At 39.3% G+C, this 27,881-nt stretch overlaps 1 protein-coding gene across 2 annotated transcripts; it reads left to right on the plus strand.

The window, feature by feature from the left end:
* Nucleotides 1-675: 675 nt before the first annotated feature.
* SUCLA2 (succinate-CoA ligase ADP-forming subunit beta) lies at nt 676-27,307 on the plus strand. 2 transcript variants are annotated; one of them, XM_040583897.1, is made up of 12 exons: nt 676-786; nt 4,005-4,117; nt 6,802-6,985; nt 16,073-16,172; nt 16,352-16,514; nt 19,285-19,413; nt 19,863-20,001; nt 21,352-21,513; nt 21,595-21,737; nt 24,315-24,435; nt 24,735-24,823; nt 26,503-27,307. In XM_040583897.1, the coding sequence occupies exons 3-12, from the start codon at nt 6,889-6,891 to the stop codon at nt 26,575-26,577; spliced, it is 1,218 nt and encodes a 405-aa protein (XP_040439831.1). In that variant the 5' UTR covers nt 676-786; nt 4,005-4,117; nt 6,802-6,888; the 3' UTR covers nt 26,578-27,307. The 2 variants fall into 2 exon arrangements, with proteins under 2 accessions (XP_040439831.1, XP_040439830.1); XM_040583896.1 differs by lacking the exons at nt 676-786; nt 4,005-4,117 and adding an exon at nt 4,707-4,848.
* Nucleotides 27,308-27,881: the final 574 nt, after the last annotated feature.

The following is a 27,881-nucleotide window of genomic DNA, read 5'->3' on the forward strand; positions in this document are numbered from 1 at the left end:
TGTGGCCTGACTTCCTTTCCAGGCTTTGCCTCTAAACTTGGTCTTGTTTTTCCCACAGCTGTCAAATAGTATACTGCTGGAAAGCGTCTTCATTAGGAAATCTGGATAAAATGTAGGCAAGGGTTCACATTACTCCCAGTGTGCCACTGGCTTGTCAGTCAAGGTAATTAGTGGTTTGATGGAGTGACCAACAACAAAGCTATGGAGAATACTTATATGGAGAATATGAGTAAAGAAAAGTAAAAGTAAAGACAAGACTGCTCACCCACAGCTGAAATACTGGAATTTCCACAAATGATCCTTCTGCTTAAGAAAAGAGTTTTCAAATAACAGAAAGGAAATTTTGAAGAAGTTAGCCTACTTTACCTTTGCATACGCCCTGACCCTACCTTGATTATAAATTTACGGTCTGCATCATTCTCCACCATCCTGGCTTCACATTGAACTCCAAACAATTTTTTTTTCATTACCTTTTCATATCAGAATTTGAGACCTGTGAGTTTTTCTACATTACATAGTTTCTTACCATAGAACAGAAAACCCTTGCTTTTAATATCATACTTCAGAAAAGGCCTGGCTGAGAAAAAAAAAAAAAAAGGTTGATTCCTGTAACTTTCACTGACTATCATAAACTCCTGTAGTTTTTTAATACCCGAATATTCTTTTGTATTTCAGTGATGGAATTATCATTCATATCTGGTTCCATTAAGAGTACTGTTTGTCATCAGGATGTGCTGTCAGCCCAAAAGTGGTCACTGTCTTCACAACACTTCATAGAGAATAATGGTGAGCATATGCAAGAGCAATAGGACAAATTAGAGCTGTACTGTGTTGAGAGTTCTACTGTCTTCATTGCTTGTTAATTATTTCTTTGCTCTGCTGTGTACAGACAAGACTGAGTCATCAGAATGAGTGTAGGTGGTGAGACATTTCTGTTTTATTTGTAGCTCTGCCATTAATATTTTATGTGACCTTGGGCAATTCATAGGCTGCCAAAGATGTATTATGCTCCAGCTTCTATGAAACTTCTGGGTGTGTTTAATCCCAGCACAGACCGAGACAGAAGAATATAAAAGTATCCATTAGCTCAGGACAAAAATCAGTACTTGGTGATCCAGAGTGGATGTCTGGAATATAATCAGCAAGAAATCATGGCAGGGCTTTCAACTACTCTTCTACAGCCATCTGTGGCTCAGTGACTTCTCAAGGCAGAGGTGGCTTCTGTGTATTTACTAACCCTCTTCTCATTTATCTTCTTTTTTAAACCTACCAAGACTCCTCTTGAGCCCATGTAAACTTCCACCATTTGCAGCATTTACGGCAAGGTGCTCCACAGCTTAGCTATGTGAAAAATGACTTTTGCAAACAAAATCCTTTTGTGTACATTGGACCTTTCACCTGCCAGCCTTCCCTGGTGTTTCCCACTTCTTGTATTAAGAGAGATGGTGAGCTGGTGCTTAATGTTTGTACTGTTCCCTGCAGAAAACTGCACCCATCCAGACCTGGCAGTGTGTACATTAAATGCCTGTTGCAAGGACAGGTGAAGATGTCAGAGTCCTTGAAGGAGGGACACTGGAGCACCTTCAGGCAAGGACCCTGGATTGCCTTTTCTGTATGACAGTCATCAGGACAGATGGAATAACCTGCTCATATTGAAAATGGGTGCAGTGAATAGTTTCATGTTATTAGACGCTCCTGAGTGTTTGCTTAGCAACCTGCAGTTTGTCCAGAGTTAATCACAATGGTACTTCTGCAGACAAGCAATGCAGAGAGAATTCACTGGCTGCAAGACATGCTGTGTAAAGCAATGTAGACACCACTGAAGGATTATTCTCACTTTGCTTCAAGTCAGATTCTTTGCTCTGACCTTGGCTGGTCCAGCAGTTGAACCGGTTTACTCACCTACCATACTGAAACAGTGGGCTCCTCCCTCCTGTCTTCAACTAAAAGTGTTCTAGAAAGCTCAGTGAAGTTTTCCTCACAGGTACTGGGATGCTTTTTAAGCACCTGCTAAATCTCTTCTTTTGTTCTTGAAATTTTTCTGCCCTCTAAACTCATGACCTTGGCAGAGGCTTTGGCTTTCTCTGCTCAGATGTCCTTCTTGGCAAGACTCTCTGTCCTAATGTTTTTCGACTTAAACAGCAACCAGTGGAGCTTACAAGGGCTGGGAAACAAATTGGGTTGTACCATTGTCACTAGGTAGATGTGGTAACTATGTAATAAAGCAAATTCATATCTATTTCACAATGCTTGAGCCTTCTGGGATGCTTTATTTGGCCTCAAACAGCTATCTGTCTGTTAAAACATCTTTGCTCCTTCTACCTCATTTGCAATGTACCTTTTTCCTCCTTCTTTATAGCTTTAAGTACAGCTTCAGAGAGGGCCTTGACCCTTGTTAAAAAGCTTACTCTGACTTCAGCAAGAAATATCACTATTTTAAACTTCGAATAGGAAGGAACCTGTATCTACAATTTTCTGGAGATTAAGCAAAACATCTGGATATCTATCAGAATGCTACAGCGCATTCCCCTTTCCTTGCAGTCTCCCCTAGTGTAGGTCAGGGATTGAGCTAGGCTGAGAGTATGCAAACCTGAGTTAGTTTAACCGGGCCCACTAGGAATTTGCGTGGTTTTAGCTGAGATTGTTGTCTTTTCCTTTTTCTCTAAGAAAGCAAAAACAGGTGAATGTGTCATTTCCAAGAACTGTTTTTTTCAGGTTTGTGTTGCATTAACTGCCGACTGTACTGACAGTCTGAGCCAGATGGTGGCACTGGTGATCAGACAGACAGAAATCCGTGCGTTTTTACAGCGCATCACAGCTGGATGGATTCTCACAGCCGAGAAGGAAATGGGACAATGCAACATCCAAACAATTAAAGCTCTCCGTATAGCTGTGTATCAGACTAGAGACAATGGCAGCAGCTGCCAATATTGCAAGACCATTTGTCTTGTGTATGTAACATTTCTTCTTTTGATGTATAAGGTAAAAACCTGCATCTTCAAACGGGAAGGAGAAGTCATGTGTAGTGAGAAGAAAATACAATAGTAGTTGTACTCTGAATGTCTTACAGCTCTTTGCTACGGCAAGGACGAATTATAAGCTCAGAGAGATTTGTCCATCTTTCTTGCAGTAGTGAGCAACTGAGTCAGGATGTAAGTTCCTTCCTGACTTGCAGCCAGTACTTGTTTCTGAATAGTAGCTTAGGGCTTTTAAGCTTAAGGTTCTAAGTTCTGTCAAGCTTCCTTACATCGTCTTTGTAAACTTTGTTGCATGCCCTTTTTTGCCCCTTTCCAGGGGGGAGGTCATTTTGGAGAGTCTCTCAAGAGTTACAGTAACATTTCCTGAAGTTTGTGTAAGTGTGTACAAGTACTGTCCTGGGACAGAGCTGCAGGCAGGGTGAGTAGCGCAGAGCCAGTGTGCATGCATAGGAGAGGAAGAGCACAAAGTGTAAGTGTCTTTTTTTTGTTTTCTTTCCCATTGGCAGAAGGAAGCCTTTCTGTCACCTGTGGTGGAAAAATTTGGATGGACTATCAAAATTTTGCAGCTGCTTACAGGTTCGGTGACATGTACTCCTGCATTGCATGTCTGGATGTAAGAGGTGCAGAGGGAAGTGCGCTGCTGAGCTCGCTGCAGTGCTCACAGGTGACAATAACACTAGAACAGCAGAGGACCAGAAGCAAAATAACTGAACCATGGCTAGTTACTCTCTCTTTTGCAATATTCACCCAAGGAGAAGCTATGATACTGCAGTATCATAGCTGTAAGTGCACTTCCCGTTTCAGAACACAAAAATTGCAGCTTATCTGGTTATTAATTATGCAGTAATTTGTTACAAAACTCAGGAGGGTAACAGCTCTAGCATGGCTTTCCTTCAAATCAGATCTGGCTGTGATGTTCACGGTATGTGGAAATAACCGCATTTTTCCTCATTATGGGTAGAGGACATTTCCCGTTCTGTTTTCCCAGGCCACTAATCTTTTCCTAATTACTGTCTCCTTTGAAAGGAAAAAGCTTCACCTGCTTGTGAGTCACAAGGCCCGTTCACTGGTTTCTGCAGAGATGTCTGTCCCCTGGTTCCTTAGTGACGTGACGCAAGGCCACCACGGTAAATGCACAGGTACTAAAGCACAAAGGTGGAGGCGCAGTTTTGGGCTGTGAGGCCCAAGGGCTCTCCTGTCATGGCGGGGGGAGTCTGCTTGGGGGGTAGTGAAGGGGGGCTGCAAAACGGGTGCCTAGAAATACAGGGTCTTCAGTTTGATAACGGACGTGTTTGAGTTGTTGCACGGAGACACCCCGAAATACGAAAAAAAAAAAAATTCCTCACAGTAAAGATATTCGCAATTTTTCCATTTTGAAGCAGCACTGGGCTGAGGGGGGCGGCCGGAGGGAGCTGGGGCCTGCTCCTCGTGCCTGACGCACAGGGCGCCAGCCGAGGCCGGCCTGTGTGGGACGGCAGCGAGTGGGTTACGGCCATTTTTAGGGTCCCTGCAGAAAACAAACGTTGTTTTATTTAGAACAAAATAGTTGAAAACCGAGAGGCTGGGAAGGCGGTCAGCTCCAGCGCGGCCGATGGGCGCGTTGGGCGGGGCCCTGGGAGACCATAGAGCCGCCCCTCCCCCCGCCCCGCGGGCGCCAGTCGCTGAGGGAGAGGAGTCGCGCGAGCGCTTCCTGCCCCGCCCCGTCCCCTCTGCCCCGCCCGCCCCGGCTCGGTGGCGGCGCCTGCGCGCTGGGAGGGGCGGCGGAGGGCGAAGGGGCTCAGCCATGGCGGCCTCCATGATCTGCAGCCGAGCGTCGGCCGGGCTGAGGGGCAACGGCATCCGCGCCGCGCTGGGCACCGCCACGGCGAAGGTAGCGGCCGCTCGGGAGCGGAGCGGGGCGTGCCGGAGCGGGCAGGGCCGTGCCGGCTGGCGTCGGCTGGCGTCGGGGTCGCTCCTTGCGAAGCGGCGGCGGAGGAGCGGCCGTCCCCTGCCGGCCCGCCGCCGTCCTGCCCTGCCCTGTCGCGGCGGCGGGGCGGGCAGCAGGGTGCTCGCCTGTGGTGTACAGTTTCCGGCCCCCCCCCCCCCCCCCCCCCCCCCCGCTGCTCTTGCTTGTCTCCGGCGTGGTCCCCTTTTCCTTCCTTTTCACACCCCCCTCCCCTGACTTGCGTGGAAATCCCAGCGCTCCCATCTCCGCCGTCACCTCACTCGTACGAGCGGTCGGGCCGTGCCGGTCAGCTCATCTCCCAGCCTCCGCTCCTGTTTTCCCTGAACGCCTTTTCGGCGTGCGGGCTTGTTTTCGGTTGCAGACCGCCCGGAAAGCGGTACAGGCAGCAGAGCCGGGGAGCCTGGAGGTGCAGGCCCTCCGTGCGCCTTGCCTCTCCTTCCACGCCCGGGGGAAGGTCGCGGTCGCCGCCGTCCCCCTCTCGTGTTACCCTGCCGGGCCCGGCCGTCACGGTGCCAGGAGCCGCAGCCGTCAGCGCGGCTCGCTGGGGTTTCATGCCAAGGAGGGGGGCCTCCTGCTTGCAGGAGGAATCCCTTGGAGGTTAAATAAGTTCTCTCAGTTAGCTTGAAGTGCCCTGGTAAAGCTCTTGTGTCATCTGCGTCCTGACTTGATTTTAAATGAAACAAAACCTTAAAAATCCTGTCTGTGTGCAACTTCCTGGTGCAGACTGATTTTTGTGGTACTTGTGCCCATGGTACATGCCAAAAAAGTAAAAATACATGCAGAGTTTTGCCTGTATCTAAGTTTGGTTTGTAGTCTTTTTGCTTTGAATCTCTCAGTGCTAGTTTATGTTCATGGATTGGCTGAATTCAGTAGGTTTGCTGTTCCGCATGTGTATAAAATTAAGGTCTTGTTCCTATATCATGAAATGTGAAAACAGCAAATATTTTTTATGTATGTTGTTAATAGTTTTCTTGTTATGAAATACAGTTACTTTACAAGGTACCCTTTGGAAGTCTGTCTTGTCTTAAAGTCCATGAGTATCTGTTCTTTTTAAAAAGGCATTACTCCTGTAGTAGTACTACTGGTGTTTTATAATCAAAGTCAGTTTTTCTCTTTATACAAAATATATATCAGAAATTTGTGGAGTTCTGTATGTCAGTTCGGCAGGTGAAATTAAGACGCATTCCGCACTGGAACTTCTTGTATCGGATATTAGGCATGTTATATTTTACTTGGCATTTGAAATGTTAAAGTTATTTTGCACATTTGGCAACCCTCTGATTCAGTGTAGATGTTTGAAACGAGTCATAGCTAGTTTTCTTCTGTTTCATGATAGTCATATGAAGACTAAGTAGTCTGTTCTGTAGCAAATTAAATTCGCCAGGTACAGCCAGTGAAGGTGGTCTAACTCTGCTACCCCTCCTCCCCAGGTCTTAGTTTTTTAGTTTGATAGACAGAGGCAATCTACCAAAACTTTTGAAGAAACCTATTCTGTGAGCTTTTCTCTGTCTCTTGTGCTTCCAAATGTCCTCAAGGTTCTTTTCCCTACAGATACATTCCTTAAAGTACTTAAATGCTAACCAAATACTCAAGGGTGTTTTAACCCTGCCAGCCCTTGTCAGTGCTAGCAGCTTCATCAGCAATTTCCTGCTGCCCCAATAAAACCTCACAAAACCACATTCTAGACCTGACACGAGTAACTAATGTGGAAAGGTAATGCGCAAGTGTAGGATTATGTGTTCAGGTGTTTGGATTGGTACACTAAACTGTATTTGTTTAATAGGTAGGCTTTTTTTTTTTTAACCTAAACAGAGAAGGTATTTTTTCACATCACAGTCACGTTCTTTGTTCTTTTTATTTTCTGTTCTTTTCCTTCAGGTACTTGGTGGAAGTCCAGGAATACTCAATAATCATGGATTCCAGGTGCAAAAACAGCAGCAGAGGAGGCTGTCACTACATGAATACATGAGTATGGGACTGTTGCAGGAGGCTGGCATTTCTGTTCCACATGGACTGGTTGCCAGGACACCAGACGAAGCTTACAAAATAGCAAAAGAAATAGGTATAATATTAAAGAGAACATATACAATATAAGCATGGGATTGATACAAGGTGTAACTACTTGTTCTGTCTTTCCTGGTAAGACATTTATTGGTGTTCTGAACATACCTGCTCTTTAAGAGAGCCTTTCCTGTGATGCAACTTTCTTGCAGATTTGAGTGTTTACTTTTTCTCAATGTGAAGTTTTCTAATGCTTAAGGTTACCCAGTGCACAAGCACGGTGGTGAAATCAGTGAAGTGACCTAATTTTAAAGACACTCTTGGTTGTGTGTTGAGACTTGTTTGTGAAACTAAACTGTGTCCCTGAAATTCCTTTAACATAGGATCAAGCCCTTCCCCACTGGATGTGAAGGTATATTTCAAGCATCGTCATTCCTGTATCCCAGATATTGCAGATACTTTTCCTGTAACTTGTGAGTCTGGGTTAGAAGGAAAGGGACAGGTATAAATTGTATTAGCCCAGACTAATACAGCTACCTAAACTTCTTTGAGATGAGTAATAGACTCTACTCTGTGCATATTCTGGATTTCTTTTTGCTCGCAAGCAAGGTTAGAGGAAATCTTGTATGAACAGCTTCAGTGTTGGTGGCAGGTAAAGCTTCTGTAGTCAAAGATTTCATATAGAACAGAAGATACAAATGCAGGAGGGGAGAACTTTGCCTTGTAGTTATATGCTAAATTCCTGGCTTGTTGATAAAAAAACAAGCAATCTCCTTTGCCTGGTGCTTAACACTTTGCTCAGAGGGGAGTCCTATAGCAAAGTAGGTATGTCTGCTGGTTTATAGCAGTTTGTATAGCTTTCATACGTATGCCTTTTATTTGGACCATGTAACCCTGTGCAATTTCTCGGGGGTCAAAAAAATGAAGTTGTGAAATGTGTGAGTCAGCAACCTTTAGTAAGCTAGAATAAAAGAATTTGGGGCTTCTGGCTGTCAGACATGTACTCTGTTGAAGCTGGTGTGCATCTGATGCTGTGGCTTTCTTTGGTACTTGAGATGAGAAAGGGAAGACTTCTGAAAAGGAGAATGCACGAAAGGAGCTTGAGTTCTTGAGACATTGCTCAAACGTTGTCCAGAACTCATTCTGAATGGTGGCATATTATCCTTTGCTCCAGTGTTTCTGATTTTTTTTTGTTATTGTAGCAGTTTCTCCTCTATAGTTTTCATTTAGTATATACTTCGATCCAAACCAAACAAGCCAAATCTCTAGCAGAATGAAAAAGGTCTCACTTTTTTGTCCACCTGTTCATTGTTTATTTTTGTTGTGTAAGAGCTGCTGCCAGTAGATACCAGTTTATCCTTTGCTTCCTTTTATGTGTTAAACTGGTTTTTCAAATGTTTGTCTAAACCGCTACAGAGATAGTTGGAAATACTGCTTGCTCTGTCTCCCTAGTGCTGATTCACATACTCCTGATAACCTTTAGTCAGAAACCTGCTCTCTGTAAACTTGAGTTTGGCATTGGAATTCTTTCCTTTTGCAAATACCTAATTTCATTTAGGAATGGGTAACTTTTTATCTCAATGTAAAACAAATACAACCTTCTCATTAACAGAGATTATCATAATTTAGCTGTGGCTGTAGCTAAATCAGTGTAACCCTGTTATATGAACAAAGCCAAAGCTTAACCATACTGAGGATTGTTATCACTGCTAGGTAACTAGTGTGTGGTAAAATCAAGGTGAGGCATATGAATGTTGCAGTTTGTCATGGAGCCTGTTTAGAACAGTGCACTAAATATTCTTTAAATAACAAAATAATGAAATTTGTTAGAATTTCGTTTGTAGTTATGCTTATCTTGAGGTCTAAAGTTAGATGAGGTCTGGAAGCTAGAAAGGTTGCTTCCCCTTCCCCCAGTCTTTCTTGTATTAAGTACTTTTTCTTCTAAAGGCTGAAGTGTTACAAAAAGCGCATATTGTTTACCTCATGTGAAGTACAGTATTTGAGCTTGCATTGTTTTCTTCCCTATTACATTTATCTGGAGTCTTAAGGAAAAAAAACCTGATTTTTTTTTTTTTTTTAAATGTGATTTCTGCTGCAGCTATCAGATTCCTTAAAGTGCTATTTTCAACTCAGATTTCTGTTCAGGCTGGATTCTGCAAGTGATTATTGTTTTGCTTCTGCTTTTTAAAGTCTCTTCTGTTGTGCCATGGGAAGTTGGCTGTTGTAATTATTACAACATCGGTTTGCCTATAGCTTTTTCTTTTCATGTTTGTCTGCCTGTTGAGAATAGTCATGGGGATTTATTACTTATCACAAGCAACTTTTCCCTATAAAGAACCCTCCATCTCATTTCAAGTAAATTGTTACTACATACTGGTTCATGAAACTATTATGTTTTTAACATAACTCCTACAGTGATTTAGTCCCTGGTAGTATGTTTAGACCTCATGTAAATGTCACTGCTTGCTTGCTTTTCCTCCAGTAGTTCACTGCCTCCATTCAAGACCTCTAGTTCTCACTTTTGCTACTCGGAGCTGAGAAGACTTGCATCTGATGAAGTCTTTAAAGACTTCACTGATTTAAAAAAAAAAAGAAGTCTTTTCAGATATTTGTGGGCTTTGCAATCTGTGGCTTTTCATATTTTACGTGAGCATTTCACTTAAACTTTGAACAAGTGAGCTGAGTAATTCTGTTTCACAGCGTTGGTAAGAGGCAGCAGGATCTCTTGGTTGCCCCTAAGTTTATGGTTTACTCTTAGCCTATGTGTACATTCCAGTTAGCACTGTGACTGGTGCTGATTGAGAGGTTGATATTTGTTATCAAGAACATGACTAATGAACCTAAAGACTGTTTCTTGAAGAACAGATGCTTCATCAATGTGATAGCAGATAGCTCAGCTGAATACACTCTGAAATGTATAGTATTGCTGTTTGTTGAGACAGCACCTATGAAAGTGTATGTATTGCTGTAACTGAAGTTTCGAAGCTTCCTGACACTTCCTTCTGTTAGTTATGTGGAAGGGAGTGACATATTGTGTGTCTGTAGAAAAGTCTGCTTTTCTTTCACAGCATATATTTCCATTCATGATTATTTGAGAGGTAAGACTTCTGAAATGTTTAATATCTTGAAGCAGCTCTTCTGCTCCCGTAGTTTTGTAGGATTTTAAGACAGTGCATCCCACAGCTTTACGCTCGTGGCAGACAGTCAAATTTTGGTAAAATAAAAAGCTGTATGGAATAGGAACTGTTGAGAATCTGAGTGTGTAACATTTTACCTTTTTACACCAGAGTTCTTGCAACAAGCCTGAAAGCAATGGAGTCTGTGGTTTAAGAAGTTTAAGAGATTTAGTCTATCTCCTTATCATTGCGGTTTATAAGGAATGATCTTTTTTGATATGCTTTCTATGGTATGACTCAAGTAATTGGATTGGCTGTATTCCTGCAGACAGTTTCGTGATTAATAGATGTATCTCTTCAGACCTTTTAAGTTCTTTTCAATGTTACTGTTTCATTTTTCTGCCTACTGCTCAAACATACAACCTCTATCTGTTAAAAAAAGTAAAATATATAAACCTGGATAGATTTATAAATAGATTGATTGATCTTATGCTTGATTTAGTCAGAAACCAAAGTTTAGTACAATGTGTGCAGTGATTTTCTTAGGTAAAGTACTAGCTTTTTCTTCAGTAGCTCTTCAAAAGAGTAGGTGTTTCAGGCAGAAAAGTTTGGGGTGGTTTTCTCCTTAGTGTATGCCATGCCTTCCTTGGTAGTCTGATTAAGTCTTTTTTCCTTTGTTCTGTGTCACACTGAAAGCTCCCATCTAGCTTTTTTGTTCCTAATACTTTGTGGCTGTTTTGCCATTATCAGTTTTCTCTGTAAATTACCTGCTTGACTATGTTGAGTGATGTCTTTTAGGTTATCTGTAGAGTCTGAAGCTCCAGAGTGTTTGCTCAGATGCTGTAGGTAGGACATGGATGATGATCTAAGGTGGCAACCTTGTGCAGAAATCTCCCAGGTGTTTAAAAAAACCAAACACAACTGCTGTAGTGGTCAGTGTTAAGTAGTTTTTTTTCTGATTATGTTCCTGCTTACCTGGTCAAAATCTCTAGATAACCAGCAGTAGTAGTCTAGAAGCCAAATGCTGACTTGAATTCTGGTGAATGCTTCTTTTTTGGCATCTGAAGCTTACATTTTTCTTCAACCTTTGCTTTCTTCTCTAGGACTTCACTCCTCTGAAGTTCTAATATCAAAACATACTGTTGATAATAATTCACTAATTAAATAACTCGTCTAACCAGCACATTCACATTCTGACCACTGTATTTTAATCGCTTAACTTAAGCTATTGCCAAAACAAAATATCTGTTGTGAGTTGATGAAAAACTTGATGCAGCTGATCAATGTCAGGAAGTATTTGTAATAGTGAAACATCTTGTTTGCTATTTTCTTAGCAGCATCCTGACTGTCATGGTCTTTTCAGTGAAAGTATGCAGATTCCTGGCACATAATTATTTCAGTAGTCATACTTCCGATTTGCACGCAGTGATTCTTCTAACAGTTTCAAATGCTGAAAAAAATGTAATTTTGAAGTTAAATTCTAAATAACTATACTTATTAACAAAAAGCAGATGGTATACTCTCAAGTATTGGCAGAGTCGGCATACTCTTTATGTTGAGACTTCTGTTGATAATATGCTGTTAGTTACAAGCCCATCTTTTCCCTCCCTAATTCCAGTAAAGACAACTATTTTGTTTAAACTTAAGAGTTTTTATTATATCTGTGCAACAAGAAAAAAAAATGGTTTCCCTTATAAATGGTGAGATGTTCTTCCTGGTATTAAAATCTTGTAAATACAGAGTAACTGAGGCAAAAGTTATGCATCTCTGTCTCTCTCCCAGGGTAAGTTTGCAGTTAAGTAGTTAAGGTAGTTAAGAACTTGATTGGCACTTGTGTAACTAACCTATCACTGCTTTTTATTGTTGTCTGTTTTGTCAGAACACATTAGGCTTGCATAGTTACCGAGAAGGTGTTTTTAGTATGTGGAAAGCAGTAGTGCTACTACAGTCAATACTGAGTAGAGAATTGGCAATTGAAATGATTTGAAAAAGTTGGAATGGAAACTTGTAAAACAGAACATTTTAATAAAGTTTGTCTGCCCCTAGTCATCAGACTACCTACTTGTACAGAAAACTTCCAAGATAGAACAGAACAAAAAGCCTTCTTGCCTTTTAATAAGCTTATCATAAGGTTGTATTTGATGTAGACCACTGCGTGCATGCAAGCAGGAAGAGACCTTTCTCCCAGTTTGAAAGCTTAAGTTATGGAATCAGAAATTGTTTGTTCCAATAAATAAGTATCAGTTTTTCTAGAAATAAAGATTGGGCTGTTTCCTGACTGAATGACTCTTCTGCTGTCTAGTTAATAAACCATTGTTGAAGGTGTTAGTATTGTATAATTTTTCTTGTGCTGAACAGATAGATACTAACTCAGTGTTCTGCTGATTTCAGGCACCTGTTTTCATTGGTATCTGCTCTTAATTTTCTACATGTGTTCTGATTGTTTTCAGGCTGTTTTGCTTTTAGTGCTAACTGCCATTAATATGGAAGTGCAGGCCTTAACAAATACTTGTTCTGAGTTTTGTGCATTGGTCTGTGGCTTGCTTGCCTGAGACATGAGAGCTGTCCTAAATGTTTGTTATTTTGTTCCAGTGCCCTGTTAGGACTTCATGGCTGCTGAAAGATATCCTGCTTTCTGTCCTGCTCACTTCAGTATCCCTGTGTGTGTGCTTGTCACACGGTGCACGGGCTTGCAAAAGGTTTTTGCCTTCAGTGGAGTCACTTTTCTGATATGCTTCAAGGCATGATTGAACAAATGTTTATGCTTGCACAAGAAAGAAGACTGGAGCGAAAAAGAGGGAACAGGAGGCAGGACAGGACTGTTGCTGTGGTGTAGTGTTGACTGGTATAAGCTGTCCTAACTTTGTCCGTGGATACCTGCTCATTGAAACAAAAACCTACCAGTATTTCAAAGCAGTGTGAGTACACCAGAAGGGCACAACTGTTGACACACAGTAGAAAACTATGTTATCTGCTGGTTTCCAAATTTTTTCTTGGTTTACTGTCTCTGCTGTGTCAGGTTGTGTGATAGTGCTGCAGCTGTAACACTGCAGATGAGGTGTGTGACCAAACATTTCTATCCTCTGATTTTAGGGTCACTTTAAATAAGAGCTGTAGGAAAAAGTGTTTATTGAACAATAAATTTTCTGCATGAGTTAAGGTTTTCTCAGGACATGTTTGTTTCAGGTACATCTGTGCAGCTTAATTGCTTGTAAACATAGCTGGTCAAATAACCCTTGAAGTGTTTTGTGTTTATGCAGTCAAGCAGCTAGTTAGCTTGCAGTGCTGTAGGAAAATAAATTGCAAATCGTTTGTCCTGCTCATTTAATGCCATGATTGTTGCACTCTGTTGCATAAGGGATAGTCCAATGACAACTTTGTTATAGCCAAAACTGACTGCAGGAAGTTTAAAGTTGTTTCTCACACACTTTTTTTTTGGGTGTTTTTATATGTTGCCAAAGTGTGATCATGCAATTAAATTCTTGAGAAATATCCTATGTGATCAGGGCAGTGTTTCATCTAGCCCAATATTCTGTCTCTCATGGTCATCACAAAATAACATGCTATTCAGGGAGATTGTTAGCTTGGCTGTTTTCTGCAGTTCATATCCCTCATTTCTCCCCAGCGTCCTTTCTAAAATTGACTTCCCTTGATAGGTGGCTTTTGGTTTTGGCTGGTGTAGAGCAGGAAACTGAATATACGATGCACGTGTAGTTGTGTGTTCTTGCTATGTCCCTCACCAGGTATGTCTAAAGACCATAATTATGTTCTTGCATCATTCTCCTTTGATAGATTTAAAGTAGTACCAAGCTCTTGTAAGAGAAGCTCTTCATTTCAGTGATCATCATAAGTAACCAGTCTTTCCCATTGAAAATTACATTTATCATCACGTCCAAAGCTAAATGTAATGTTCCAGCTGAGATTGTACTAGAGCTTTAGTCGGCATCAGATTCTGACTTGTTCAGATTCTGGTCTTTAGTTCTAGGAGGAGCACTACAAAGAAGGTGCCCGTGGGTGAACTTTATGGCTTTTCTGAAAGCTTCTCTACAGAAGCAGCTTTTGCCTTCTGGACTTAGTGTAGGAAAGAAATATGACCCTCTCTTCTGAACTTCCTAGTGGACTGTAAGTTAAATCTGTTAGTCTTTATTACTAAGTATATCAGTTCTGAATCTGTCAAATATAAAACTTACGTGGAAAGCTCAAAATAGTAAAATAATGCTGTTGTATTTTAAATCTTAAATATTTGAGTCCAGATCCTTCTAAAGGAGCCCGGGTGGGATCCTCTGTGAGCAAGGGAGCAAGTGTGGTGTTTTGTTTACGTGGGTTTCTTTTTTGGTTTGGTTGTTGTTTTTTTTTTTTAATCTCTTCACAGAAAAGAAAGTATTTTCCTATCTTTTATGCTAATACTAAGAAGTCATGCTCCTCCAAATTTTGTGGTTGTATGTATGTACAAAGTAAATTGTATTCAAATTGATGGAATTTTATTTTTAAGCTTGCATGTTTGAGTATGTGGCTTCATTTCTCCATGAAGCTACTATATATAAACTTAATCATACCTGAGGCTTAGTGTTATCTGAAGCAAGCTTTGTACTTAAAGTAATTGCATAAAACTTAAGTCTTGTTTTGTGTGACTTCTATAAAGCATGTTAACTTACTTGTTCACTAGCACTTAATAGCTATAAAAAAGTTATCTTCAGGAACTGTTAGATAATAGACTATAGTAAATCAAAATATATTGAATTTTATAACCTTCATGCTTCTTGTGCCAAAGAATTTCATATCAGTTGTGATTTCAGAGATCTGTTGTTAGTAGACAGTCAAGAAGTAAAATCTACAAGCAGCTAGTTGGGAGTAGTAACTTGAGCATTCCCTTTGCTTATAGCCACCCTAGCTTGTGATGTTATGCAAGTTGATTTTATCTGACCAGGCAGGATACAGGTCAAAAAAGGAATCAACACAACTTTTTTGTTTCTTCCATAATCTTTTTCAGTATGCATAGCAGCTAGTTTTTCTTGAGTACTGTAATTTTTCTTAGGCTTTTCCATGGTTGCCTTTTCACATCTAAAAGAACAGCAAGTTCTTTCTTCGCTCAGAAAGACCAGAGTAGCTCAGCTAATGGTAGCATGAGAAAAGATGGGATGTGCCACACAAATGTGAATGGGGCAGCTCTTAACATCTTGCAGTCCATTTGTTCTCTGCAGTGTGTTCAGTGTAATTGAACTTGAATAACAACTCAGGGCTTTGTTTTTCTTCCTTTATCACCTTAAATGACTTTAACTTTTCTCTTTGCTTTTTCTCTTTTAATGGCACTTCAGAATATTGCAGTTGATTTTGATTATATTTTCGTACTTTACTTTTTAAACCCAAATGCACATTCTCCCCTACCTGGAAGAATATTTTGTAAAAGATTTTTAAACAGTTAAAGCCAACTAAAGGGCTTACTCTGCGTACTGTGGGGAAAATAGTGGATTTGCTTAGGTCTCTGACTTCTGCAAAGCACTCAAGCATATGCTCAGTGCTCTGTTGAATGGAAACTGTAGCGGACCTGCAAGTTGACTTGGGTAAGTGCCTTAGTTACATATCATTGCTGAGAAGATAGTGGTTACACATACGGGGTATTTGTACTTGATTGAGGAAAATATTTAATTATAGTATGTCACATATTCAGTTTCATCTTGTTAATAGTCTTTGAGATACCGTTTCTTACTGGGTGCTTAATCATTTGTGATTCAAACACATGCTAAAAATCAAAACACTCAAAGTGTCAACACTTTCGGATGCTAACTCACCAAGGTTTGTTCACAGAACAGCCTAAGCTGTGCTTTGTGGATGGTTTGTGACTCTTGGAATAAGCTGTGTGAGTTACATTACAGTTTTGTATTCACATATTTGTGTTTTGAATTGGGGGGTGGGTGTTGGGTGGGTGGGGGCAGAGGAGGAGGGATAAAATGAAACCAGCCTTTATTATTCTGCCTGGAGCAATTCATTTTAGTAGTCGCAGATGACAAATTTTGGGTTTTCTTTCATTCTAGGTTCAAAGGATCTTGTGGTTAAAGCACAGGTTTTAGCTGGTGGTAGAGGAAAAGGAACATTTGAAGGTGGCCTCAAAGGAGGAGTGAAAATAGTTTTTTCGTAAGTTGTTTCTAAATATCTGAGTGGAAAAACATTCTGATTTTAACCTATTGCTTAGTTTAAAATCAGTGTTTTAATTATTAACCTTAAAATAACAAAAATGAGATAAGATTTTATTTTATGCTACTTCTGTTTTTCCAGCAGTTTCTTTGTTACATTCTGAGCTTCTTTTATTCTAGTCCAGAAGAAGCAAAAGATATCTCCTCCAAAATGATTGGAAAGAAGTTGTTTACCAAGCAGACAGGAGAAAAGGGCAGGATATGCAATCAAGTATTTATCTGTGAGCGCAGATATCCCAGGAGAGAATACTATTTTGCAATAACAATGGAAAGGTCTTTTCAAGTGAGTAATATCAGAAATAGAAGTAAACTGATTAACTTGTTACAGCTGAATTTAAAAAAAAAAAACAACAACCAAAACAACAGAACTGTTTACTGTACTGGTAACTTTGAAAATCAGAAACATGCATGAGCTAAATTTTGTTTCCTAGTATCTCTGACTATGAGTGCCTTAGTGTTTAAATGCTTTAAAGATGTAGTGCTACAGCTTAAGGAATAACAAATGAGTATTGATAGCCCCAACTGAAGTTCAGGGTCGTATTGTGGAAGGGGAGATGGGTGGAATGAGGGAGTTGTTTTCATTTTGGTTTTAGTTTGCACTTATCTACCAGATGCTCATACTAGAATTTAGTTTAAAAATACAGCTATGTGTGTGCATGTACACGTACACGCCATTTAAGAGTGTCAGGAACAAGATAAGTGAAAGTCTTTTGGAAGAGCCAGTGGTCTTGGATAAGTAAAACATTCCTTTTCTCCAATGTGTGAAAGTTCCTAGAGGTGTGCAGGTGTGTCCCTTAGTTTTGAGAGTGCTGGTAGCTTTCTTATGCCAATACTCTGCAGGAACTGGTAAGAAAGTTTAGGCCTAGAGATCTGTCTTGAGAGCTTTTGGGAGGCTGAAAGCCAAAGTGTCTCCAGTTTGTACATTCTGTATGTGTGGATATATAGATTTTAGGCTACGTTTCAAACCCAGTTACTTAAATGTGTCAGTGTGTTTTCTGACAGAGTAGTATTCTATTATGGAGCACAGACTGTGAATTGCTAAATAATTTCAACAGAAGCAGAGTAAAGCATATCTTGGAACTTTTTTCCTGAAGCTCAACAAAAACTGAGTTTGGTCTGTCCAGATGCTTAAGAGTTTGCAGAGGCACTGTTCTTGGTAATCAGAGGAGTATCTCTGGCATGAGTATGAAATAATTTTATGTGGAGGAATGAGGAAGCTAGTCTTACACTTCTATTTTTCTCTTGCAAAATTAGGAGTGAAATATTGTATTTTTTCCTTACTCTTCCCTCTGTAGTGTTCTTTTTGATGTGAAGGTATCAGTTGTTTTGGGTTTTAGTACAATTATGTGACTGGGGCATCTACATTCTGTTGTACTGTATTATAGAGCAGGGAAGATCCAAGTGTTACAGTATGCACCCCAGGTTTACCACAAGGTGGCATTAAAATACTGTAAATGGCTAGATTTTATATTCTTAAAATTGTGGTATCAATAAGAAAGCATCCTTATGGAATTTACTGTAGCTGCTTTAAGCAAATTAGATAAAGAAGGGAAACATATTTTCCTGACTTGCTCTTGCTCTTGTGTAAAAAAAAAAAAAAAAATTAAAAAAAATATCTTATTAGTGTATATGGAGCATAACTGTGTGGATTGTTGTCTTTTGATAGGGATGTGCTTTGCTTTTACTGCTGACTTTAAGTCATGTTTTTAGATGTGTTTGTAATTGCTTTAACTTGTCTAGGATGCTTATGGTGAGGAAATGCCGCATCGGTGTGAAGGCTGAACAGCATACAGTGTGCGTTTCTGATGTTGTTGCAAACCTCTTCCTTTAAGGGGGGGAAGTGTGCAAAATAATTGAAAGTGGAACTTGCTGTCTTGGATGTTACTCACCAATGGGGGCAAGACCACTTAAATTTTAAGCAAAATGGTTCACTTATTTTTCTAATGTGTTTTTAGCTTTCTGACTGTTCAGGATATGAATATCCAGAAACGTTCATTGTGTTGAACCTTGCTATTAGATATAGGATAATTTGCCATCTATATGTTTCCATTTGTAAGGATGGTGGTGGGTAGGAAGTGCTGTGGTTAAGCGTGTTCTTTGAACCGGTATCATGCTTTCTGTAATTAGGTGTCAACAGTTATAAGACTGTTTAATGTTTAAGACCTGTGTTGATATGAAAGGCTACCTTAGTACACCAGCTATCATAATCCATGCACCAGGTGGTGATAAGGGAAGGTAGGTTGAGACGATACAAGTGAGTATGTCTTTACTGTAAACTGGAAGACTGTTCCTATGGAGAGCGATTTTTAGGTTCCGTGGTAGCGAGTCCTTGGAGACAGATTTGTAGGTTCCATGGTAGTGAGTCCCTGGTGCTTTTGTTGAGATAGCTGCTTTTTTTTTTTTTTTTTTTAATCTCTGCAGCCAATGTTACCAATTCTGTTTTCTTAATTTCTTTTATTGAATAAATGGGTGATGTTTTGTCAGGACTCTGTGACTTGCTTTCACTGATGGCTGTAGTTGTTGTGATTCTACTGAACAGGAATATGCAGTAATTTGTCACTAGGTTCTGCAGATCTAGGTTTGTCCTTGGAGTTGGAGCATGGCAGAATGAATAAACGAGTGTCTGGCATTCGATGTGTGTTTGTGTAAGGGTGAGTGGAGAAGAAGGGGAGATAAGGCTGTTCTTTTTCTGGTGACAACCTAGAAAATAAAATGCATGTGGCTGCTAAGTTGAATCTTTCTATCAAATTTTAATAATATGTCTGTGTTAATTGATCTGTTGCTACAGTGTATTCAAAGGAAAATTATACTTGTTAAAAGAAATTGGACCTAAGGTACACCTTAAAATTTGGAAAGTATTACTATAAGGTTTTGTATAGATTTATTGAATAAATAGTAACATTCTCCTCAGAGCATACAAGTAAAATGCCCAAATAAAAAAAATTCCAACTAACAATAAGATTTTACTGCTGTGAGGTATATTATGGGAAGAACTAAGTTTCAATTGTGTGGTATTAAAATTACTTATGCTTTCTTTTTTCTTTTTGTTCTAGGGTCCTGTGCTGATAGGCAGTTCTCAGGGTGGTGTTAATATTGAAGATGTTGCTGCAGAGAATCCTGATGCGATAATTAAGGAACCCATTGATATAGTAGAAGGCATAAAAAAGGAGCAAGCTGTTAGGGTAATTGTTAATGTGGAAAAGTACACATTACTGAGGATGGGAGGGTTGTTTCTAAGTTTTGTAAAGTGTGCATGTTTTCAACCCGCTGAGTTGTCTTAAACCCTTTTGACATTTTGAAATAGTTTTGAACTAGATATTTAAGTATTTGCAGGTGATAGTCAATGTAATTCCAACTGTGCATGGCAGTGCTTTATCTAGCTTTTATACAGTTTTGTGAAGGCATGGGGTAATGACTTTTTACTAGCTCATTTTTAGGATAAATGCGGTGTTTTATATTGAAAACAATCGTTTGAAATGGAAGAGTAACATTTTTCCTAGGAGGACAGGGGAGGTGCTGTGTTTATAAATTCGGTTGATGCTGAAATAATTGCTAAGCTGTGAAATTCCTAATTTGTAAATAAATCAAACCCTGAACATCAGTTAACAGATAAACAATCTTTTACTTTCAGCTTGCCCAAAAAATGGGATTTCCTCCTAATTTGGTGGATGAAGCAGCTGAAAATATGGTCAAATTATATAATCTCTTCCTGAAATATGATGCTACTATGATAGAAATAAATCCTATGGTTGAAGATGCATCAGGAGTTGGTAATGTTTCTTCTTCATATTCTTCATGTAACAACCTGATTTTTTTGTAAATCTTAGTTGCTTCACACTGCTAAAACTTCAGCTGTATACAGTAAGAATTCTTAGCGTTAATGTGGTATGTTGAAACCAGAGTTTAATAAAGCACATAAATTTGAGAATCTAGGCATAGTAGATAACTGCTCTTAATTGCTAAGTAGGATCTTAACTTTAAATAGCTTCCTTTTTAAACTTTTCGATTTATTTAGTAAGAACACATCTTCTACTCTTAAGTGTTTGGCTACCCAGGATAAGGTATTTCTGGAAATTGGGTCTTTGCAGAATCCATGAGTTGAAACTTGACCCATCTTGTGTATTCAGAGTTGGTACTGAAAAGATAACCAGAGGAGCAGCATCTTCTAGAATTCTGCCTTTGCTACTCAGGCATCAGAATGACTGATTGAGTTTGATGTATTGAAAGACAATAGGTGTTTTAAGTAATATCTTGATGGTTATCAGGTTTTTTGAATATTAACTCACTATTCTGCGACTGGATATGCTATCACAGCCAGTTGCCCTCTCACCAAAGAATACATATGTGGAGAATATTTGTACTTGATTTCAAGTACAACAGTGTTAAATTTAAGCGTGAATGTAGCTCCTTCGTCAAAGCTTACCGTTACTCTACTGTTACTGTTCTTTTATTAATATTATTTTTGAATGATACTGCTTAAGTGAACAGTATGGAGCAATCTCTCACATCTGTTTCCCGTACCTTGTCATTTTTATATCATCTGTAGTGAGGGGTAGAAATGAAGCCTTACCTTTGTACAGACAGCAACTTAGTTCTGAGGTAAAGAATACTCTAGGGTTTGGATGTCAGCAGTGATATCTAAGTGAAACTTTTGTGTGTATTCTTCTGACACCTTTTCTTCCAACTCGGACATTTTTTCAGTGTGTTTGTGTGCTTAAATGCATGCACGCACACACTATATATATATAATCTAAAAGCAGAAAACTAAGAGGGATTAAAAAAACCCAAACCAGAGCCCTTCTGTAGAGATTAATTTTATGCTAATTACTGAAGCAAAATTTGCCCAGATTTATCAAACAGCTCGTTGTAAGCTGCTTTGTTCTTAGAGTGTCTCAAGAAATACAATTATCTTCCCTTTTAGTGCAGTTAAAGGGACTTAACATTGTGTGGGTAAACTGGAGAGAATCTTGTATTTACATGCAGTGCTAGGTGTGTCTTTTCAGCAAAACTTTGTTTGGACTGCCTGAGATAGCTGCCAAGTTTGACTTAACGTACTTCTAACATATTCGTGTAGCAGTTGAGCTATTATTCTAATATGAAATGATTTTTTTTTCTTTCAGTGATGTGTATGGATGCTAAAATAAACTTTGACAGTAATTCAGCCTATCGTCAGAAGAAGATCTTTGATATGCAGGATTGGACACAAGAAGATCAAAGAGACAGGGATGCTGCAAAAGCAGATCTCAACTATATAGGATTGGATGGAAACATAGGCTGCTTAGGTATGTTTAATTTAATGAATTTTAAATGGCCTAGTGAATTTATAAACTGAATTCCTAAATGTTATCTTTATTCTTACATAGTCAATGGTGCTGGCTTAGCTATGGCCACAATGGATATAATTAAACTTCACGGCGGAACTCCAGCAAACTTCCTTGATGTTGGTGGTGGTGCTACAGTGCAGCAAGTGACAGAAGCCTTTAAGCTTATTACCTCTGATAAAAAGGTGAGGGAAGAGTTGGCATACCAAGGTCCTACACAGTGGTAAAATGTGCTGTGATTTGAAAGACAGTGCTTCGTGCATGTTCTTCAGAAAATGTGTTTTTATGAGCATAGAATTAAAAAGAGAAGAAAATGGAGGTATTAGCTTAATCCTGGTGCAAATGAAGGTAGCCTGAAAACCTGTTTCATTTTTTTCCCTCCTTATTTAAAAATAGGTTCTTTGGCTGTGTACTGAGTAGGCAGTTTTGCATCCTCCAGTTAGTTACAGCTTTGAATTTGTTTGCTTTCATCTTTCCAGAAATCTTTGAGTCAGAAATCAGTGTTCAGATGGGTTTTGTGTTTGGGGGTTTTTTTTTTTTTTTTTTTTTTTTTTTTTGACTGGGTGTTTTGTGCATAGAGTTGTAGAAATGAATATTCACTGTGCTGTGCACAACCAAGTTTCTAAGGTACTAATTATATGTAATGTAAGGTAAAAGAACCTTGGGCTTGGAAAGGGATTATGTTTCATGCTAGCCATAGTTTATCAGAAGTGTTTGAATATTATTAAAATAACAAATTGGTTGAAACTAGAGGAGGAGCTTTACCATGCCAGAATGACAACGTAAGGACCGGATTGATGGTCTATGTAGAGGTGTTTGTTTACCCTAGTGGGAGCTTGATGAGGAGTTTTGGGCTTTTTAAAGAACAAAAAATATGAAGAAGATGTAACTGCAAAAGGTGGGAGTGACTTGCAGGATCTGGTAATGGTATGCCGCTTTTGCACCAGAATTTCATGCACCACTTGCTCATCTTTGGAGAGGGCCAGAAACAAATGATCAGTGATGTTACAGAGGAGTTCAGAAAAATCTTGGAGACATTTTCGTTAACAAATGCAGAGTCTACCACACTGTCCAAGAATGTGTTATAATCATAGAATCATATAGGTTGGAAAAGACCTTTAAGATCAAGTCCAACTGTTAACCTAAGACTGCCAAGTCCACCACTTGTCCCTAAGAACCACATCTACGTGTCTTTTAAAAAATTTCCGGGGATGAAGATTCCACCACTTCCCTGGGCCACCTGTTCCAATGCTTGACGATTCTTTCAGTAAAGATATTTTTCCTAATCTCCAGTCTAAACCTCCCCTGGCACACCTTGAGGCTGTTTCCTCTTGCCCTGTCACTTGTTACTTGGGAAAAGACCGACCCCACCTGCCTACACCCTCCTGTCAGGCAGCTGCAGAGAGCGATAAGGTCTCCCTGAGCCCCCTCCTCTCCAGGCCAAACACCCCCAGTTCCCTCAGCCGCTCCTCACCAGACTTTCTGTCTTCCCTCGCTTTGCCGAAAGAATGTGAAAAGTGAGGGACACAGGCACAGAGCACCTGAATTACAGAGAGAAGAGAAGATGAATCAAGGAAGAATCTAGGGGTTGTTGATCTGGGACAGGCTTTTCCAATGCCAATTTTCTGCTGATGGTGGGTGTCAAACAGACTTATTAATATATTCTTTCCCTTTTTGCCTTCCTTCAGCTGCACACGCTTTTATCAAAAAACAGTGACTGTAGCTGGGATTCCTGGTGCTGAAATTCAAACAGTGGTACAGCTCACTGGTGTCATGGACTGCACTCTGACTGGCGTGATGGGCTCAGTTTGGGGGTTGTTTGGAACAGCCTGCTGAGGTGCCAGCCTAAGTTGCTGCTACCCATTAGTAGCAGGAGCAAGAACGATGCCACACAGATGAGCTAGTCTAATTGCAAGATAATGAAAACTGAGCTACTGTTAATTAACCAGTTGCACATTAATGTTTTGTCTTTTTAAGTTTATTCTGCCCTCCAAGGCTGTCTACCTATTTTTGCTCCTAGTTTATTTCATGTTTCACTATTGACTGTGATCTTTTTACCCCTCCTGCCACCACTTGAGTAGGAAAAGACTTCCCCTTAACCTCAGGCGTAGTGCTCCTGATTAAAATATATTTCAGATAGCTTACCTCTAAGCATGCTAGCTTTTAAGTAAACTGTATAAACAGTGTCTTGTGTATGAGTTTTGTAAAATGTTGTGTTCTTTAGCATGACTTCTTCAGTATGTGGACGTACTAGTGTGGGAGGTACCTTTGCTGGAGCAATGTTGTAAAAGGAAAGATAAACAGTTGACAAATTAAGTGATTAAATTACTGAAGTTTCGTCTGTTTGATTTGCTTGAAGAAACTCAAACAGCTCTCTATTCATCGTGTTCAGAATATTCTGAAATAAGATACATTGTTGGCTTTGTACAGAAGATGGGTGTGTGTCTTTCCAAGTAGCTACACAGAATACACACTGAGTAGGAGAAATGGCAATTGCCTGCAACTCATGCTGAATTGAAGGACAGTGTGCAAGTTTCCTGGGACAGGCATTTTTGCAGTACTGTTTTCCTGAAGTAACTGTTTTGTTGTATGTGACTTTATAGAACTGTACTTCTGTGACTGGTGTTCTCTAGAACTGTATTTCACAGAGTCCCTTATTACATTTATGGAGCTTGATTTTTTTCTTAGGCTGAAAGGCTGAGTGGTGCTTTTGTTTGATGTGCTTCTGGCTGTTTTTAACAAGAATATTGTTGATTCTGTAGGTACTGGCTATTCTGGTAAATATATTTGGTGGCATTATGCGATGTGATGTGATAGCACAAGGTATCGTTATGGCAGTAAAGGATTTGGACCTAAAAATACCAATTGTGGTACGGTTGCAAGGTGAGTGTGCTTCAGTACATGTTAAATATATTTCAGTCCATACTGACAAATGTTCTTGAGCTTGTGTTGCATAGCAAGTTGCCTGTAGGGTGAAGGCCGTGGGGAAAAATAAGGCAAACCTTGAATTTAGTTGGTGAGGATTGGCAAGTTAATAAAAAGAGATCTCTTGCTTTTATAACTACTGAAGTTGTTGTCTTTAAATTTATTTGCTAATTTACTTTTGGAACAGGCTTCCTAGAAAATACGAGAATTACTCTGGTAGTAGGTCAATAAGAGCGGCATTTTCTCTGTTTCTTAAGGTACACGAGTTGATGATGCCAAGGCTTTAATAACAGCTAGTGGCCTCAAAATCCTTGCGTGTGATGACTTGGATGAAGCTGCAAAAATGGTAAGATAGCTGGCTCTGAATATTCTTTTCAGAACATAGCACCTGTTGCAGAATATTGAAGAGTTGAAACTCCGTTCATTCAACTAAAGGTAGCTTAGGATAAATCACAGTGCCAGTTACTATCAGGGCCTGAAGCAAATGTTTTATAAACGAGTAAGTGCATATTTTATGAGGAGAACTATGTAGTCAGAAGCTATTATACTCCAGAAATTTCTGTGTTTGGGACTTCTTTTTTTGTTTGTCTACCCCCATGGCCCCACCAAAAGACAGGTTAAAGAACACCAAAAATACCAGGCAAAGGACAGAATCAGTCACTCTGCTTGGTAGGGGCATGACTAAGAGCTTAGCTTTAGTAACTGGAAGAAAATACTTACACTGCATTTTTGAACTACCTCAATTTAACACTTCCTTTGATAGACCACTGTATTTCAGTGTGCATGATTAAAACAAAGCATAGTTGATTATCCTGTTGCCTCATAAAGTAATTAGATGTTCAGACAGGTGGTTTGTGTTTGGGTGGTGTCTTTTTCTTTTGCTTTGTTTCCTGGGGTTGAAGCTGTAGAAGCAGCTGTGGCTTGCCTAGAGGAAGAACTTGCTTAGCTTGACATTATGGCCCTCTGTTCTCAGGAATAGTATTAACTCCTGCTAGGCTGATCAAGCATTGGTTAGGTCAATGGAAATCTTCCCTAGCAGTGTGTGTGGGTCTTTAAGCTGTCTTGCATCTACATAACACATCTTTTAAAGCTGCTGCTGAATCTGAAGTTCTCAGCTGAATCATGGAGCCATGCGAATGGAGTTAAAATTAGTTTTATAATCTTAAATTGTCTGTATCTGTAGAAGCACTCTTTGAATGGGTTATAGTTGTTTTTGTATGTTGTCCTTAGGTAGATTAGGTTGTCCTTGAACAGATTTATGTAAGATGATACTATGAATGGGATAAACAAATGGATGAGGATAGATCAGAGTAATGAATTGAGCATTTATAAACTTGTTATGTTAAAGTATTTTTTTCTACCTAAATATTCAAGAGATGTCTGTAAATAGTTCTAGATAACTAGTATTTTACGGAAGATGAAAATTTAGTGTAGATAACAGTGAAGATGAAAAACTTTCATCTGCAAAAAATTAGAGGGCATGTGGTGGATTTTGTGTCATAGGGGAAATTACGGTTCTGAATCTTTTTTTCCTAAAGTCAGTTACAACATTTGATTCAAAGCAGGAAATAATTCGTAGCAGTTCTGAGTTGTTATGCAAGAGAAGCTGAGGCTCCATAAGGTATCAAAATAAGATCCAGAGGTGCTTGCAACAAAAACTCAGAGGAGAAATAGCTTCTGGAGATATAGAACCTCTTGTGAGTGGGTACCCCAGCACCTCCCAAGAAAAAAAGTGTGATGAAGTTTAAAACTACTAACATGTTATCAGGATATTTAGTTGTAAATGAGAACCAGACATTGTGTAACTGTGTGAGAAGTTTTCTAAAAGACTTGACTGATCTTTCATTTAAAAACAATTAAGATGCACTTGGACTAAGTAACAATTCCCCCCCACCCCTTGCCCTTTAAGATCTTGCTAATGATTTTCTGATTCTACTTTGTTTAAAAAGATTGGTCCAGCTCACTCAGGTTAGGATTGTTTTGAAATTAAGTTTTTATTTTTTGTTTTTGTTTTTTTTTTTTCAGGTGGTGAAACTCTCTGAAATAGTAACCTTAGCAAAACAAGCTCAGGTGGATGTTAAATTTCAGTTGCCCATTTGATCTGAGAAGTGTCATGCCAATGTATAACATGTTCTCTGAAATACTGTGTTCTGTGGGATATTTTTCATCTTTTTATGTGCAGAGGTTATGATTGTTTGACAGGCGCACAAACTGAAATACCTGGTCTTTAATGTTAACATTCAGAATGGTCAGAGTTCTTGTAAAAGTCTGTATTGCTGATATTTAGTCCTTAGTTGTTCTCAAGCCTCCAGCTTCTGCTGCAGAATGTCACTTGCAGTATACTTCTGCCTTGTCCAAAGTAAAGCTTCTGGTTGAAAAATAATTATTCTGAATAAGTTCTGAAGTTACTTTATTGTAAATTTGTATTAGCCTTGGTTAAAAGTAAATATGACTAGATTATCTAGTTGTCCATATGGAGAAATGTATTGAAACGGTATTTTATATTGGAGACAGTTGTACTTAGCAGTGTAACGGACATGAGCAAACCAATCATTATTTATGAACAGGTGCATTTGAACTTGACCAGAAACATTTTTAGAAGTTCCTCACTGAAGTGGCTGGTAACTCTTCTGGACAACATGTTTAATCACTACAAAATATACTGTAGCACTTAGATTTTCACAATTTCTGGTCCTTACAAAAAAGGCATTGTGTAGTTTTATATATGAACAAGCATTTACCAAACTTCAAGGAGACAGAATACATAGAGAATTAAAATGTCTATTGTACATTGCTAATAAAAGAATACATTAATAAAATGTCTCCCAAAGCTTCTACTGTCTTTTTCTTTATATGTCACTATTTTGATAAATTGCATATACTCGTGGATTAAACCGTGATTTGAGATAGCAAGCTAAAAGCTTTTTAGGAGTAAATTTACAGTAGCACATATATTAATTTTTTCCTCTTTGAATTGCATTGCATGATTAAAATCTGGTGAGCTCACTCTGCATAGAAAAGCTTGGGCAGATAGCATGCATATGGCATACTACTAAAGTGGCCAGAACTGATCTCTGCACAAACAAATACACAGGAAAATGTTGCTTTTTGAGGAAATGCTGCTTCTCTTAACAAACCTAGTATTAACCATTAATTTTTGTCACCTTACAATGCCATTGATTTTGGCATTACATAGAACTTGGATGATGATCCATTTACCACTTAGTTTCTAAACAATGCTGCTGCTACTGTTTTTTTGATTGTGTTTTGTAGGGTGTTTTTTTTTGTTTAAAATGCTGTTTTCTTGGCTAATGATAGCATAGTTTTATCAGGAAGTGATGAAGACTTTTCTACAGTGGAATTTCAAAATGGGAAGTAATGAACTAAGGACTTCAAAGGATTAT

This window comes from Falco naumanni, chromosome 2 (assembly GCF_017639655.2).
Source record: "Falco naumanni isolate bFalNau1 chromosome 2, bFalNau1.pat, whole genome shotgun sequence".
NCBI classification, from domain to species: Eukaryota; Metazoa; Chordata; class Aves; order Falconiformes; family Falconidae; genus Falco; species Falco naumanni.